A 17,650-nucleotide genomic window follows, 5' to 3' on the forward strand; every position below is an offset into this window, starting at 1 on the left:
TACATTTACCTAATTTGCCAATAAACCAGTTTTATTGATTGCAATAAATACGAAGCAATAAATAACGTTATGTTAAAATATAACATAATTTGTTCATCCTTCTGAGATTGTCCCGCATTGTAAAACCGAACGTTTAAAAATGTAGGAAATTTAACATTTGATAAAAAACACTTATTTAAAAATAAAAAAGACAGTAATTAGCACTTTAACCAGCAGGTGGCGGCAAAGTAGCATTTATTTGCGTACATATCAGCCATTTCCTCTAAACGTTTTTCACTTCGTTTTTGACTAAATATTAAACATTATAAAATAACTAGGTTTGAAAAAACATTTTGTCAATGTGAAGTATGAAATACTCACAAAATCTTATGAAAAACAATAACTTTTATTGTGAATTAATTACACAGAAAGCGAGCACAGCAGATGTCAGTCAGAGCAGCGCAAGATCAATGATTTCAGCACACTTGTGAAAACACACATTTTATTCAATTAATCTAACTAAAGTGCACAATAAATATTTAATTTTTGAAGCTTTTTTTTTCACATAAAAGTGTGAAAACTAATGGTCGAATTGAATTTAGCCGAGGAGGAACACTGAGGTACGTCTTTATTTATTTATTTTCTAAGCTGTCTTACGTTTGAATAACTAAATTAATGCTATGCCTGACTTTTTAAGTGACTATATTCTGATTATAAACTAAGTATTACACTACTGATGCTCAACACACCAGCAAATGACATCTCACCGGAAGTTATCGAGCTGGCTTATATTAATGCGGAAGTTCTAAAGAACGCTCCGTGCATATAGTCCATTAAGTATAGTTTATGTAATTTGATCAGGTTGGTCTTGTATCCATTTCATTCATGTTGTATAAAAGTAATTTGGAGTAATAATAGGTATTTTTATTAGTTTTTAAATATGTTTTATTAGATTTTTTTGCTTAATTTCAAATAGTGGCAAGAATCATTTTTTTGAGTGCATGATCTTTATTAGTTTATGTGCATCCATACTCTGGCATTCTTCATAGGCAGTGACGCACAAATGAAGTAGGTTATAGTATACACAAACCAGAAATTGTAACGCGTGCGCACGACATAAGTTTCTCGTGCGCACGCGAAAGTATCTCGTGCGCACGCAATACATTTCTCGTGCGCACGCGAAAGTATCTCGTGCGCAGCAAAGTATCGTGAGCGAAAGTATCTCGTGAGCACGCGAAACTCCGTCATTTTTTTATTTTTGCAAAGGTCCCTTTAGGGGCTCCGTAATATGTAGATTTTAGCTTGATAAAAATGTATTTTTTTAAGAGAAGGCAGACTAGGGAACGTTGTGACTGACATCACTGCTATTACATGATAGGCTGAGAGGTGCCACACGTAGGGCTGTTTTGGTGCATGGGTGTTTTGAGCATGTTATGTTGTGAGAGGCGAATCAGGGGTGTATTCCAGAAAGCAGGGTTAACTTACTGTCACATATACCCTGAACTCTCGGTTGATTAACCCAAACCTTGCTTACTCGAGGTATGCTGGTTCCAAAAATGCATCCGGGAATAAGTTCAGCCAACCCAGAGTATGTTCCCGGTTAACACACAAGACATTCTCAACAGAGCGACGAATCGATGATTCACCATGGAAACAGACGCTAAGAAAAAGCGCGCCATTCTACTTCATTCTTCTTCTTTTGTTTAATGGCGATTTACATAACCTACTTGGTGCACATCACCACCTATTGGGTGGTTGTGCAATAATTTTTAATCTTAATATTGTTTGTTTGATGCTAATTATTTAATAAAATATCACATATATGATATGTATTTTATTATAGAAATTATAGCATAGAAAATGTCCTGTTATAAAGATTAAGAAGTAGATCCATGTGTGCTATGACAATAAAATTCATATATTAGAATTGAATAAACATTTATATATTGTATAATATAACATTGTGTATATAACTGTAACTATATAACAAATTTAGATACATTAATATAACCATATTGATAATATAACACACATCTAAATTCCTCTTAAGCTAACTAACCCTTGAACATAACCTGCTCCGGAGCAGGTTATGTTCAGAGAGCAAGTTGCTATGGTTACTTACATACTCTAAAAGTTACCTCCGTTTTTGGAACCGAAAGTTGAGGTTATCCGCTTACTTACTCTTAAACATACCCAGGTATGTCACATAACCTGCTTTCTGGAATACCCCCCTGGACTACTTCAGAATGTAAAAGGTCTAACCCAGCATTTAGGAGCTACCAGTGACGTAACGTTAGGTGTACGCTGATGGGAAACACCAGGACCCGCCATTTTTAAAAAGCCGTGTACATAGCTTAGTGTTGTCAAAATATTGATATTTCGATATGTACCGATACTGAAATATCAGAAAGGATACCAGTACTCCTTTCTGCAGTATCGATACACCGATACCAGCTGCGCGTCCATGCTCTCCTCTCTGACAGCGAGTTGAGACGCACGCGCCTCCTCTCATTCACACGAAGCGCAGAAACATAATTTTGACATACAAGTGCCAAAATAACCTCCTTTTCGCGGTTTATTAATGGTCAAATACACTCAGAAACAATATCACAATGCCCATCTTGGTGAGTATTGATGTAAAACAGTTCAGGAAGGATGTGTCTGTGCGTTCGTCAGGTCTTAAAGGGACAGTAGCCGAATAAACGTGCTGCTCTCTATGTTATTGTTAATCAAAAGACAAAGAGAAAATCACTTACTGCTCTTGACTGATTAACTTCTGTAACTTTAATTGATTAATCTGTATTTAATTTTTATAATGAAGATTATCCAATGTTATTTTACATTTGATTAGCCTACTTTGTGTTTTTTTTTTTTTCAGTTTCTTACCTGATTACTACAGTTAGACCTACCTGAAAATAGAAAGCAGTCTATTTAATTTCTATCTTTATTGTATTATTGTATTTGTGCTATAGTTAGTAATTTGTTAATTTGTTATTATTTTATTACTGTTTACTTGTCTTTTTTAAATTCAATTTACCATTTGAAATCAAGCTTCCTTGTGCTGTGTGTAATATATTGCAACAAAATTACCCCATTGTAAAAACAAATACATTGAGTTAGCAAATATTTGTGAGATAATTGTAATGGTAACTGATCAACGTTTATTTATGAGAAAAGCTTAAAAGCTTTATCATATAAAGTGATCTTCAGGAGAAATTTTTGACTAATAATAAATAAAAAAATATTAAAAATATCTATATGACAGTATATACATTGTTTTTTATCATATCAAAGTTAGAAATTCCAGTATTGTGACTATTTTTGGGGTATTGGAGAGGTATTTACTCGATCGACACGCTGGAAATAATGGTCTGGTTGTTTTTTTGACAGGAGCTGCAGGTTCGGGGATAATATTTAGCATCGAGAACTGGTTTCTTTTCTTTTGCAAAATATTATCTCCATGTCAACTACACAGCCTGCTTTTGCTTATGCCACCTGGGCATTAGACAATACAGTATATACATGCTTATTTAAATAATGTATACAGTTGTAATAATACATAATGTTCCATTTGAACTAAGATTACAATTTTAACACATGATAAACATGTGCGTGAGTTTCAGATGAATTTACAGGTTTAAATATAAATACTAGTTTTACATATGACTCAGTAAAGCCCTGACATTCGGTTCTATTTATTTAATGAATCATAATACGATCATATTATTCAACGTGCTATTATTATGTTTGAGATATCAACCACTGGTCGATGACCATAATGTTTGTATAAACTGTAGGTAACAACTGGTAAAATGTACACCTAGGTCATAAAAACTGTAATGATACCTACACTTAAATATTTTCTTTTCATGTAATCAATTGCTCTTGAGCGAAATCTCCTCCCATCCGTTGTCTGATTGGCATTTCGCAAGGATTCCTGGGTAGTTAAAGTGTGCGGAGCCTGCATCTATGCGGGCTTCGCGGAAGACCGCTTCAAGTGTACAAAGGGGGCGCTGCTGAGCACACTTCAGAGCGTTAAAATGCTGAATGGGACGGCCTACGGACTTGTAGACTCGGCGAGCACGCGCAGTCTCTTTAACATGCCTTTGGATTTGATATAAGTGCCTCCCTTTCCCCTCTCTATCTCACATTTCTTGCCAATTTTGCTTTATTTTCTCCCATATCACACTTTTTGTTTTGCTAATACTTAAATTGCATGTCTATGTTTCCTATCTTTGTCTTCCTTGATTTACTATTCTTGTCACTGACTGTATTTCAAACAAAATATCTTGATGACTTTTTGAACAGAATGACCTTATAGTTGTTAAAGCTGAAGACTGTAGCAAATTAGCTCAAAATAAATATGAATAATTAATCATAACTAGTTATAATTAATTATTAATATTTGGATCAGTTAATAAAATTAACTTAATGTAATAAAATTAATATTACCATCAATTAACCCGTTGTCCAATGAACACACAGTGTTAATTGTTTAGTAATTCTAAGAAATGTTCATTTCCAGGTTATGGGAAATAACAATCTTATTGTAAAGTACTACTAAAAGCCTGTAGTCGGGGTCGATATGAATAGGGACTCCAGTATATGAGCACAAAACACAGACAACTTTACATGTGACATGAACAAGACTTTATTAACTAGACTAAACACTTAAACTACTCTAACATTCACACACATACATGCATACAGTTTACCAAAAGAGAGAGAGAGCTAAAGCAGGAAGCAAGGAGTTACAGCATTGTTGGACATTCAGCAGATCAACAGCCTTGAGCAAACCATCAGTTTAGTTTTAACAGGCCCTTCTTTAAAAGGGGTAAGGATACTCAATGTATCCGATAATGAGACTAAGTTTGATACTTGCATGTCTCTCCAAGTTGAATTAAAACTGTCCTGATGCAATTTGTGGAGGCTCCCGTTGAATCTTTTCTGATATTGTCTTGATGAAAGAGAACCAGTTGGATTCAGAGGATCTTTGGTGAATGGAAGGTCTAGGCCGAAGCCTGGCACAAGCTTGGGGTTCCTTAGAAGCGTCTAGCTTCTTACAGCGTCATCTTGACATCAGCATTTGTCAGTAAAAGAGAAGAAGAGGAGGAAGAGCAGGAAGAGAAAGGGGGTTTGATCTTGTGATCAGTGAATATAAGGGGTGAAGATGTCACACCCTCTTGAGGTGTTTGAGCCAATAAGGAGTTTCCCTTTCAGAGGGAAGTTTTACGAGTCTTTGTTCTGTAGCAAGATATTAGCATAAGACACTGGATTGGATGAATGAGAGAATAAACTTCTAGATTCTTATAATACTAACATGTCACAGAGTTAGTAACATGTAACATAAATTACCAAATAGGAAATGAAAGTTGGAGTCCGTAGATACCAAACATGCTGCCAATGTGATCTCAGTTAACTATACATTTGCAACTATGGAACATTAATACCAAAATAGTTCAAAAGAGAGAATTAATATATAGAATAAAGCCTATAAAAGGAAAGTCATGAGATGGGAAAATTGGATACGTGTTTATACATTTCCCAAGTGGTTATATAGAGAATATATAGGATTAAGAGAGTTTAATTGTCCTTCTCAGGAAGAATGAGTCACTAGTCTCTACAGCATTCTTCCGGATCATAAAAGTACCATATATCTGTAACAGGACACCTAGGTTGGCCTGTGTGGGCCACATTTGGGATGCTGGTTGCAGTTTTAGGGGGATGAGTTCAGAGAACTTTGATTAGTGAGAGTGAGTTTATGGGTAATTCATTAAATACAATGAATAATTGTGTGGCTGATTGGTCCAGACGCTACAAGACGAATCTGAGCATATCAAAACTTGGCCCTGTTCTATCTTTTCCACCCATCGTAAGGCAATTAACACTGCCAGCATTTCCACAGTATATGCCCCTAACTTATTAGACGTTCTTCTATTGATTCCTATTCCTTTATCTGGTACCACCACCCCCAATCCTGTTACTTCTGACTCTGGTTTCTTAGCATCATCCGTATAAATCTGGATATACTCATATTTTTCCACAATTCGATTATTGAACACTCTTTCCAAATGAATATCCTCATTTGCCTTCCTTTTTTCCTCTAAAACAAACCAGTCTAAATCAGGTCAAACTAACTTCCATGGAGTTATCTCTGGATAAACTACTGTGGAACTTATCCTAATTAAACATTTCTATACCACATTAAAATATTATAAACCTTTGACTCCTTTTGTGTTTTTTTCAAATATACTTACTGGCAGGTCATTAATTCCTACATGGCTTAATGATTCTATAAATTGAATTCTTTCTCTGTCATATTTGGTACAATGAATCAACACATGTTCAAATGTTTCTGGCAGGCCACACTGTGCTCAGTTTTCAGATTCTCTTTTCCCTATATGATGAACAGTGATCAATTAAGGGATGTGTGTCTTTTCAAAGACTCAAAGACATGATATTAGAGCCATCCTTTCCACTTCCATAGCTGTTTCTCTCTACCCCGGCTTTATTTTGAATATTGTATAGATGCCTGCCTTTTGTCTCATAGTCTCATTTCTCTTACATTTACATTTATGCATTTGGCAGACACTTTTATCCAAAGCGACTTACGTTGCATTATACTATACATTTTTTTTTGTATCTGAGTATGTACAATCCCCTGGGATCGAACCCATGACCTTGGCATTGCTAGTGCTATGCTCTAACCACTGAGCTACAGGAAAGCATTTCTCTTGCCACATCCTGTTTAGAACAGATTTTATTATTCCTTTCACTTCAGTTTTACTCAGTGTTACACATCTATCTCTGGATGTTTTAGAGATCTCTTTGCCAAATGATCTACCTCCTCATTACCTTCTCATTACCCACATTTGCTAGAACCCATAGAAAGGAAATATTCACTTCTATTCTGTAAAGATTTTGTAGAATTTCATACAATCCTGCCTGGATGTTGAGGAAGTTAGCATCACACTGGTTCCCACGACAAAAACCCAATATAATTTTTTTTTCATGGGCTTTTGAATCATCGCAAAAAAGAAAAGAGGCTCTGTTATCAACAGAAGTGAATCAGAAGTGATCAACACAAATGAACTCAACTTTTATGAATCCTGCCTAGATTTTCGGTGCGTTCCAAACAGGATATATCGCCCTCCGAAGGGCACTTCGGAGTGAAAACAATCATTGCCGCCATATTGAAGGGTCGTTCCAAACCGAAGTGCTCAAAACGGCCACTTCAAAGGGCCCTTCGGAATGAAGGATTTCGAAGGGTACAACTGATGGACACTTCGGGCCCCCATGATCCTTTAAACAGGGAAGTTGTTTGTCGTCACAGAATGGGTACAGGAGGCTCAGAGTTCGCTTTTAACTATAAATGTATGTATAGTATTTTTCTATACTACTGTAATATTTATACGAGTTAGATTTAGTACATTTATGGTCAAAACGACATAGTACTTCAACAAATATACTTTACAGCTCCCTTTAACAGTCCATACTTAAATGTTTAAAATACATAGACACAATACACATTATGGTGCGATAAACCAAAAATAACTAAATATATAAACTAACGTTAAACAAAGGGCGCAGCTTGCACAATCTACTCCTCCTTGATTGTCTCGTTAAGATGACGCAGAAGTGCGTTCCAAAAAAGGAGTATTTTTGACCCCTACACCCTTCATCCCTTCGAAGCTCTCACTCCAGAGGGTAAACCCTTTGAAGGGATTAGAGCATAGGGATGAGCCCTTCCGAATGGAACGCAGGGACAATCGGCAGAAAAAAGGGTCGCTCAACTTCAACGTCACCACCGAGCTTCCAATAATTTTCAGTCGAACAAACAAAAACATTTCCCCTGAAAGTGAGATATATAGAATACTAAACAGATTCCGATGTCCTTTATATGGCTTAGATCAGAACATTTACATCGTTTAAATAAATCATTAATAATATGTTGCACTTCACACGGCAATGCTCGACTGATGCAACTAAGGCGCATCGATGATTGGTGGAAGGATGCGCGAAAGCAAATCTGATTGGAGAAATCAAGGTTCGTGCAACGCCTTCTCCAGCACTGGAGGAAGTGTAAACCGGCGTGTGTGCAGGAAGGGAAATGGCGGACGCGGTGTCTATTTTCATGTCAATTGGCCTTAGTGAGCAGAAAGCTAAGGAAACATTGAAAAATGAAACGCTTTCATCATCACTCAAGAAGGCCATCGAACTGGTACGTAATTAATTAATACGTATAATTAATAATTGCTGTTGTGCGCTGTCAAAGTCATTAGCCTCTTGAGAACTTACCTGACAATTTTTTACTCATTATATTTACGAGGAGTGCTTGAAAAAGTTTTGTAATATTGCTTATGTTACTGTTGTGTTTTTGTTTCTCAGGCTCAAGGGATGCTGGGGTCCGCTGGCATTGATAAGACTACAGGCACTCTGTTGTACAGTATGGTGACACGACTTAAAGACACGAATCGAATTTCTTTCCTCACAGAGTACATCATTGAACGAAAAATAACCACGGAACTGCAGTTGTCAGGTATCTGATATCTTTATTGTTCTGTCAAAACTCACTTATTGTTTTTCTGTGTCTATAATGTTCTGTCTTTAGTAAGAATATGTATATCAGTGTAATTGATATTAGTTCTCATAAACAAGGCCTGTTCACAAATTTGCTGTACACCACTTATTTACATTTTTTGCTGATAATTTTGCTCAGCGGCGTTGGACTTTGTGAAAAGTCACCCTCAGGATCATGTAGATCGGCGTGAGTTTGAGACTGCCTGTGGGGTGGGAGTGGTGATCACACCTGAGCAGATAGAGGATGCAGTAAGGACACTTTACAAATATTCACAAAAGTTTTTCTGTGGTGTGAGTATAGATTAGATATTATAGGAGGAGGTCAAAAATGGTAATCAAATGTTTGGACACATCTACTCAATTGTGATTACTATTTTGGAATAATAGTAATAGTAGTATAAATTGAAAGTAAAAGTAATTATGGGAACTGTGTATTACAGTGACCAAAAAAATCTAAAAATTATTATCCTCTTCAAAGTTGGTGTCTTATATCTAGATTTCAGCTTTACTCATTTTTTAGTCTCTTATTCTCTCCTTCATGAGGTGACACCTGAGATGCTTTTAAACAGTGTTTTAAACTTTTGTTCTGGCTTTAATCTGTAAATAAAATCAATAATGCCCAGCATTTCATGGCATATTATTTTACTTTATGATTCTGTCAGACTGGCTGTTGCCAGGGTTAATGAAAGGATGCTTTCTTCTTCTGTCCATCTGTATTTTTTTCTTGTTTAGCATATTAAACTGTTTTTAATGTAAAATGTATGTGGTACATCTAAAGTATATGTGATTTCTTTTTTTTTTTATTTAAGCAAGTTTTATATTACCTTTTATTAAAGTTGAGTACAACACTTTTTTTAAAAAAATGCTAAAATTATGCTAGATTTCATAGTTTTCAGTTAGATCTTTAAGAATCCTTATCTGCCATTGACCTATTAACTCTTCCACAGGTGGAATTGATTATCAAGAAACACAAAGATCAGCTGCTGGCAGAGAGATACCGCTTCAACATGGGAATAATCATGGGTGAGGCAGCATGTCATATGTCATATGAGTACAGTCATGTGTTGTGCTGGTGAGGAATAGGTTCTGTTTGTGCTCTTTAGGTGAGGCTAGAGCCACTCTCAAATGGGCTGATGGAAAGATTGTCAAGAATGAAGTAGATATGCAGGTTTGTGCAAGTGTGACAGTTTTACTACCTTGCTTTAATCTGTCCAAATCATTGTTAATTTACATCCACTGAATATTTCTGTTGGTTTCTTAGGTACTGCACCTTCTGGGTCCAAAAACAGAGGCAGATCTGGAGAAAAAGCCCAAGGTATATTTTTTTTTATGGTCTCTGTTTTTTTGTGGCACCCCTTTTCCACTGAAACAGTGCTGTGAGGATCTGGTGCACAGCAGAGGGTTCTCTCTCATAACATTTTCCACAATTATGTTACTGTATTTATGTGGGCAGGTTATATTGCAGCAGTCCAAAATTACTACATCACAAAAATGACAAAAATAGGCAAAATGACAAAAATAGGAATTGGTGTCTGCCAGCTGAATGTGTGTTGCATCATATTGCATCTAATCAGGTGCTTCCTTTGTAGATAACTCCATTAATTATAATATGTATAATTATAATATGTTTCATTGTTGTTTTTGTACGAGACAAACGGCTTTAACAGCCTTTTCTTCTGTGGAAACGCACAGAACAAGCAATATTTGGCACAATCTCTGACACCAGCACTGGCACTATGTTGGTGTAAAACGCATTACAGATAATTCTGTAGTTATGTCAACTATGCAGCTGTGAAATGTGTTGCCGTCTCTTTTCTTTCATCACAGGCAGCCAAAACCAAAGCTGCAGAGAAAGATGTGAAGATTGAGCAGGTTTCTGAAGTAAACGGTAGGACGCAGAAAGCTATCAGACATTTTTCTCATGCACTTGATGATATGAAGTTTCTATTGATAGCGATTTTGATATAATCGTGTATTTTGCGGTATGTAAACTGCTTAAAGTCACCATGAAACGGAAATTGTTATAGTTTTTTTTAGGGATGCACCGAAATTTCAGTTGCCAAAAAAAAAAAAAAAAAAAAAAAAGATATATGAGCCAAATATATATGGCACACCGTCCCTCAGTTTTCAGCACTCAGGTTTCACTCTCGCACAGCATTTTTTTTGCAATTTTGTGAGCGGCACCGCTTCCAAAGATGCACAACGAAGAGTCGCGAAGTGACTCTGGCCAAGCAGGTAAGTCAGTTTGCTCTGCTCGATGTTCCACTCCCTGCACAGTTGTTCATGGGCCAAGAGAACGTTCCACTTGTGTACTGCTCACGCTCACTGGAAAAGTCTGCTCAAACAATGTGTCAACATGAAATTTCTCTGTAGTAGACTTGTTTCTGTTTGCAATAGCCCTATAATGTGCTGTAATATGGTGTGGTACAGCCGTGCTGGGCAACACTGGTTAAATAATGCTACCCTCTCGTTCACTGATTTACTCTAAGCTATGATCTGCTCACATGCTCTGCTAATAATAGCTTTGTAGGACTATGCTTTATTTTGGTTATTGGTCATAAAATAAATCTGTTAAACCTTATTCTGTTGCATAGAACTGAATGAAGAATAATATATTAATATTTAATATTATTTTAATATATATTCTGTCCAATTTTTGGTGTTTTACTTTAAATAAAATGTTAGGCCTATTATTTTGTTGGCTTGTATTTTTTTTATTTTTTTTTTTTATTCAGATTCAATAAAATTATTGAATTTAATTAAATAGTCTAGTATTAATACAATTATACAAACAAACAAAAAAAAAAAAATTAAAACTAGAAATGAATAATTAAAAAAAGTCATTTTCGGTTCCACTGTTCGGCCAAATGCATCCAGAATCCTCGTTTTTTTGGCCCAGAATTTTCATTTCTGTGCATCCCTAATTTTTTCTTGTCTGTTGTGATGTATATCTGAGTGAAATGTTTGCTAATTGCTGTGATCTCATAAGTGGCAGGTTGTTGGAGGGGAAGGATTGCACAGCTTGAATGTGCTTCCAGTATCAGTCACTTCTAGTTATTTTAGCTGTACAACAACAGTTTGAACTAAAACAACTGCTTGATAATGCAAACTGGTATATATATATATATATATATATATATATATATAATAGAGAGAGAGAGATATAGATAGAGATATAGATATATAGATATATATTAGTAAAAAAAAAAACATGTAAAGCGTTTTCTTTACTCAAAAAACACTGTCTATAAAGTTTAATGTTTTACGTATTTGAAGAGCGGAGAAGAGTCTTCGTCTGATATGTCCCGTCTAGTTGTAGCCAATATGCTATGCTATATAAAGGATGTAAGTTAATTATTATCAAATTTAACATGGCACAATTCGACTTGCTCTGGAACAAATAATAGATTAATAAGACCACAGATTGCCCGTTTAATGTACTCAAATTGAATTATGTCTCATGTTTAACCACTATAAGAGCCAGCGGTAAATCCCCGAAGCACTGGCCGAGATGAAGCTGTTCTCGGCGCTTACAGAAGCACTGAACGGCCACTGACACCCTGGAGCTCGCATCTCCGAAAACGTCAAAACAAATTGTAAAATAGGCGCTATTATTAGATATGAGTCACGTATTTCAGGTCTAAACAACTACATTCTCGTCTAAAAAACTATTAAAACAACAGTTGTACAAGTAGTTGTACCACGATCGGCCGCCATGACGGTGAAAAGGTAGGAGTGCTGTTATCACTGAAATATCGCACGGCTATCAGCCAATCAGATTCGAGAACCAGACAGAACTGTTGTATATAAAAATATAAAAATAAATAAATAAATAAATAAATAAATATAATTACATTACTATATTACTATATTTACATACACACACACACAGAGTACAAAAGTCTGTGCAAAAGTCTTAGGCATGTCAGTATTTTCACCCCCCAAAAAAGGTTTTAAGCCAGTTATTTATATCTTTTGCTGTAGTGTGTCAATAGGAAATATCCGTTGACATTTCCAACATTCATTTTGCCATTAATTGTAATAATCCAGTGAGATTTTTGAATACACAAGGAGTCTGACAACAGCCGGTGCTCCACACAGTGATCTGATCTCACCATCATCGAATCCATCTGTGATTACATGAAGAAACAGATGAAACTGAGACAAACTAAATCAAACTAGATCAATGAGCATTATTCACGCAGTTGGATAGTCCTTCAACCAATCAGATCAACGATCCGGGTGACATACTTTGCAGAGCGATGCGAAAACTCCAGACAGGTTTACCATGTGTCTCAATCAGCTCCCTAGTTCAGTAGTCAGGGCACTGATCAGGGAATCAGCCACATTCACTTTCATGATATACTGATTCACGACCTAGGGAAATAGGGAGCTGATTGAGACGCAGGGTTAGTTTGTTTTGTTTTGTAGCATTGATCCGCGGTTTGCAGAAGCAGCAATGGCATCGAGCGATTTTTGCAGGTTGTGCAAAAAAACATGAAAGTGATCGGTATTTACACCCACTCGAGCAATTTGTTTGCTAACTAAAGAAGTCATTCAGCATCGTCGAGAGTTTAAAAGGCGACTCTGATACTGTTCTGGTTCAGTGTAAATGAACGCGGAATATAGCCGCTCTAAACTACGTCATTGTCATGACAACCAAAAAGAATTCCAGTCAGCTCAGGTGGCGCGAGATTCAAGAAGCAGGGAGACGAAATGTATAGAGCAAATAATAAAAATATTGTCTACCATCAAGGGGCATTGAACTAAAAGAGTCCTGTACTCACATCGTGAAGCAAACCACCAAAATAACAGCAGAGAATCATTGTGTGTCATCGATCGCCGTTTGTAATCTTCCTATGAAGAGACTGTTGGATCAACGCTCTACTACGTTTCTCTCGGATAAGGTAAATGCTTAACACAATCGGCGTCACTGTGATTGTGCATTGTTATTTTGGAGTGACGGTCGTGCGGGAGACTGGTAGATCAGATAGAGTTTGAAAGCTGCTTGCCGTCGCTTCTCTATCGTCATCGTGTTATACCCGCCAATAGCGAGCAAGGTGGATAAGCCAGTCTGTGATTGGTTCCCGCAAAAGTGTAACAGAAGCAATAGAAATGAATGCACGGGTTTCCAGACTGAGTTGCCGAGCGAAATCAAATCGCTGGCAGATCAGGCTGGGTTTACCCAGACTAGCAAAATGAATGTTTGCACAGTAATATATATTTTAATTTACTATCGTAAGCATACAAACTGGGTTGTAATACAAATAGTATTCTCATTTTTGCTTGTTGTTTTTCTATTTACTTGCCTATTATAGTGGCTAATGTGGCTAGTAGGTTTCACATAGTCACAGGAAATAGCTTGCTTAATTTAAAGTGGATATTAGATCCATGTGTTATGTCACAATGTCAGCAGTGTCATGTCAGTGTCTAATATAACTCTTCTGTCTATGCTGATAATGTTACTCAAACATCAAAAGACAAATAGAAAATCACTTGCTGCTCTTGACTAAATAACTTTAGTAGCTTTCATAAGAATCAATGTATATTTAATTCATACAGTGAAGACTGCAGTATTTTAGTGGTACTATTAAATAGACCAGTCCCACTTTATATTAGGTGGCCTTAACTACTATGTACTTAAAAAAAAAAAAAAGTACAATGTACTTATTGGGTTCATATTGAATTACAAAACACTTTTACTGCTATTGAGGTGGGATACGAGTAAGGTTAGGGAAAGCTTTGGTGGTATGGGTTGGTTTAAGGGTAGGGGTAAGGTGTAAGGGATGGGTCAACAGTGTAATTATAAATGTAATTACAGAAATTAATTACAGATGTAATTACATGCAGTACAATAAGTACAATGTAAAAACATGTATGTACACAATAAGTGCATTGTATCAAATGATTCATTTAAATGTAAGTACATAGTTAAGGCCACTTAATATAAAGTAGGGCCAATAGATCTACTGTACCTGAAAAAAAATTTAATGTTACTAAAGTACTGAAGAAATCTAGAGAAAAAAATTAGCTCAACTAGAACTTTTTGTCAAAGTATGCTCACTTTTTTTCATATAGTATGGTTTATTCAAATTATACTGATTCAACTGATTCATCTAACTTCAATTTTTAAGCTTTGGTAATCCATTTGTGCTATGGACAAAAAAGATACCTCCAGTTATGTGCCTTGTTGATTTGTGCTGTTTTCTTATTTGCCTGAAAACAGCACAAAAATAATCACATGAACTTGCATTAAAGAGATAGTTCACCCAAAAATGAAAATTGAATAATTTATTTACCCTCATATCATTCCAAACCTGCACAATCTTTTCTTCTGTAACCAAAGTTTTGGTGACCATAGACTGCATTGTATGGACAACAAAATGATTTCTTAGAATATCTTTTTTTTTTCCTTTTTTTTTTTTTCTTTCTTTGTTTTTCATTTTTGAATGAACTATCCCTTTAAAGGAGGGATAATGCCTGAATGCCTATTTTATATTTCCGTCTTTCTCTGTAGGTGAAGGAGAAACGGAGAGGAAATCATTGATGGAGCAGCTGAGAGGAGAAGCGCTGAAGTTTCATAAGCCAGGTGAGAGTGTTGACATGTCTGTGTCCAGGCAGCTACATAGGGTGCTTCTCATTCCTTATTTGTACATCCTCGCATTCTTTCCTCACTTCTTTTTCTTGCTTTCTAACTCCATCCCTCTTAGGATGCAAGGAAAGAAAATGAGGACAAGAAATCCAAGGAAAGCTTATTTGTATTTTCTTGATCACTCAAGCATTACTTCAAAGCATAATCAGCTGCACACAAAGGATCTGCCCATATGCTGTTGAAATTTGGTTATTTAAGAAATTCATAATAAATATTAGGTGTGTAATGATACACTCAACTTCTCGGCAGCGAAATTTCCTATTAATGACAGACTCAAAATCTTGTCTTCAGACTCTGGCATCTTCCAAATCTGAACACCCAGCATCTGTGGAAATTTTAAATAGTTTGCAGTCCTTGGAGGCACAGAATTTTAAAGTCATTTTTTGTTCGGTACCAGGGCATTGTGGTATTACAGGGAATGAATAAGCTGATGCGGCGGCTAAGGAAGCTTTATCTTCAGAGCACAAAAAAATGCCCAGTTCCACTGTCAGACCTCAGAACTATTATAAGTATTTACATTTGTAAGAAATGGCAAGCTGAATGGGATAAATGTACAACAAACAAACTTTACAAAATCGATCCTCTAGTTCAGTGTTTCTCAAACTGGGGTACGCGTACCCCTGGGGGTACGTGAGGTGACAAAAGGGGGTACGCGAACAAAATGCGGAGTAGTTAATTTAACTCTACCATACCTTAAAATAATATTTAAACCGAGCATGTATTTCTAACTGGCAAAATGCCGTAAATCAATTACATTTAATCAAATTACCTCATGTTTTGCAGTCTAAAATGACTGCATCCACACAAGCAGCATGCATATGATAGATTGCGTGCCGAATCTGCTGCCTTAAATCGCACTAAATTACTGCCGTTCTCGACAATGCACCTTTGTAAAAGTGGGGATTTAGCACTTGCATGAAGAACAAATATAGACACAGATAGTGGATTTATATCAATTTAAGACTCAAACTTTCTTCGATACAAAAACATACCTTGTGTGAGTTCTTGTAGGCCTATTTAATGTTGATAACAAGGAAGAATGCAATTGTACCCAAATATACACATGACTGCAAACGTGCATTATTATACAAAAAGTCAAAAAACAAAACGTACATTTTAAACACAGTGCTGTCAGTATTTACTCTATTTTGCAACGAAAAAATATTCTAACGAAAACCAGAGCAGAACTACAACACACGAATGCGGCTTTGAACGTATCGTGAGAGTCAATGATTCAATGATTCATTCACAGCCACTTGCTTCGTTACTGAATGAATGACTCGATGACTCACTCATAAAAATAGTGACTTGCTGCCACCTACTGGCAGTTTTAGTTTAATATTTAAAAGTATCACTTCGTTTTACCATCATTGCATATTTCTCTATTAAACATTTTTTATTTAAAACATTATATAAAAATTACAAACGTTATTCATAAACGTAAAAATATGCACTGGAAAATCAATTTAGGGGGCAAATATTGTCCCTTAATGGAAAAGGTGTGACTGCAGTCGAAGTGGAAGAGAGGGGGTACGCAGAAGGATGGGAATCTCTTCAGGGGGGTACTCCACGCTAAAAAGTTTGAGAACCACTGCTCTAGTTGGTGCAAAACATTGTGTCCACTTTGAAAATCGCGGGGATCATATTATCTACACATGCTGTCGAATAGGGCATTCCAAACTATCCCATGTGTTTCTGTTAATGGGTGAAGATCCTATCACTTAAGCATATTTTGATGGATTGTGAAAGTTTGAAATCTGTTAGAACTCTTTATTTTTCTGTTGACTTTTATGAAAAGATTTTTAATGAAGTAAGGCCTGATTTTAGTTTTAGAATTTTTATCTAAGATCAATTTTAAAAACCTAATTTATTTATTTTTTTCTTTAAAAAATAAATAAAAATAAATCTCATTCTCACGATGAATATAGCCAAGGTAGCTCGCATGGCATTAAATCATAAACAAACAAACAAACATAATGATACACTCGATTCGATACAAATCATGATACCGAACTCATGATACTATCACAATATTTTTAGCCAAAATATAGATTCTTTATTATTATTATTATTATTGTTTTATTATTATCAGGATCCACAAATATTCCCCCATTGCATTATTATACATTATATTCAACATTGTATATAGTTGTATAATGTAGTAATGTCACTGAAACTCAGTAAACTTTCTTTTTGTGCGCTTACTCGCGCTTTCAATGCAGGCATTCATTGGATCTCTTACACAGACAAGCCTGGCATGCACAGACCATTGCTTGCTATGTCCTGCATCTCCCGCTATTAATACATTATACATATAAGAATAAACTATCTAAAATGCTTTGAATAATCATACTACTAAAATTAGCCTAAAAAGTGATATGGTGATTTAAATGATGTTTGCGCTTTCACTTTGAGGACTACCGTTCCAGTTTGTATGCG

The 17,650-nt window shown here is 35.8% G+C and overlaps 1 protein-coding gene across 1 annotated transcript in view; it reads left to right on the forward strand.

The window, feature by feature from the left end:
* Nucleotides 1-8,039: 8,039 nt before the first annotated feature.
* The window catches only part of qars1 (glutaminyl-tRNA synthetase 1), a 33,700-nt gene continuing 24,089 nt past the window's right edge, over nucleotides 8,040-17,650 (forward strand). Inside the window, exons 1-8 of the mRNA XM_048210661.1 lie at nucleotides 8,040-8,200; nucleotides 8,368-8,518; nucleotides 8,699-8,808; nucleotides 9,507-9,582; nucleotides 9,663-9,727; nucleotides 9,821-9,874; nucleotides 10,387-10,447; nucleotides 15,077-15,148. Of these exons, the coding sequence (XP_048066618.1) occupies nucleotides 8,090-8,200; nucleotides 8,368-8,518; nucleotides 8,699-8,808; nucleotides 9,507-9,582; nucleotides 9,663-9,727; nucleotides 9,821-9,874; nucleotides 10,387-10,447; nucleotides 15,077-15,148 (700 nt within the window). The 5' untranslated portion in view covers nucleotides 8,040-8,089. The remainder of the gene's footprint in view (nucleotides 8,201-8,367; nucleotides 8,519-8,698; nucleotides 8,809-9,506; nucleotides 9,583-9,662; nucleotides 9,728-9,820; nucleotides 9,875-10,386; nucleotides 10,448-15,076; nucleotides 15,149-17,650) is intronic.

This window comes from Megalobrama amblycephala, linkage group LG12 (genome assembly GCF_018812025.1).
Source record: "Megalobrama amblycephala isolate DHTTF-2021 linkage group LG12, ASM1881202v1, whole genome shotgun sequence".
NCBI lineage: Eukaryota > Metazoa > Chordata > Actinopteri > Cypriniformes > Xenocyprididae > Megalobrama > Megalobrama amblycephala.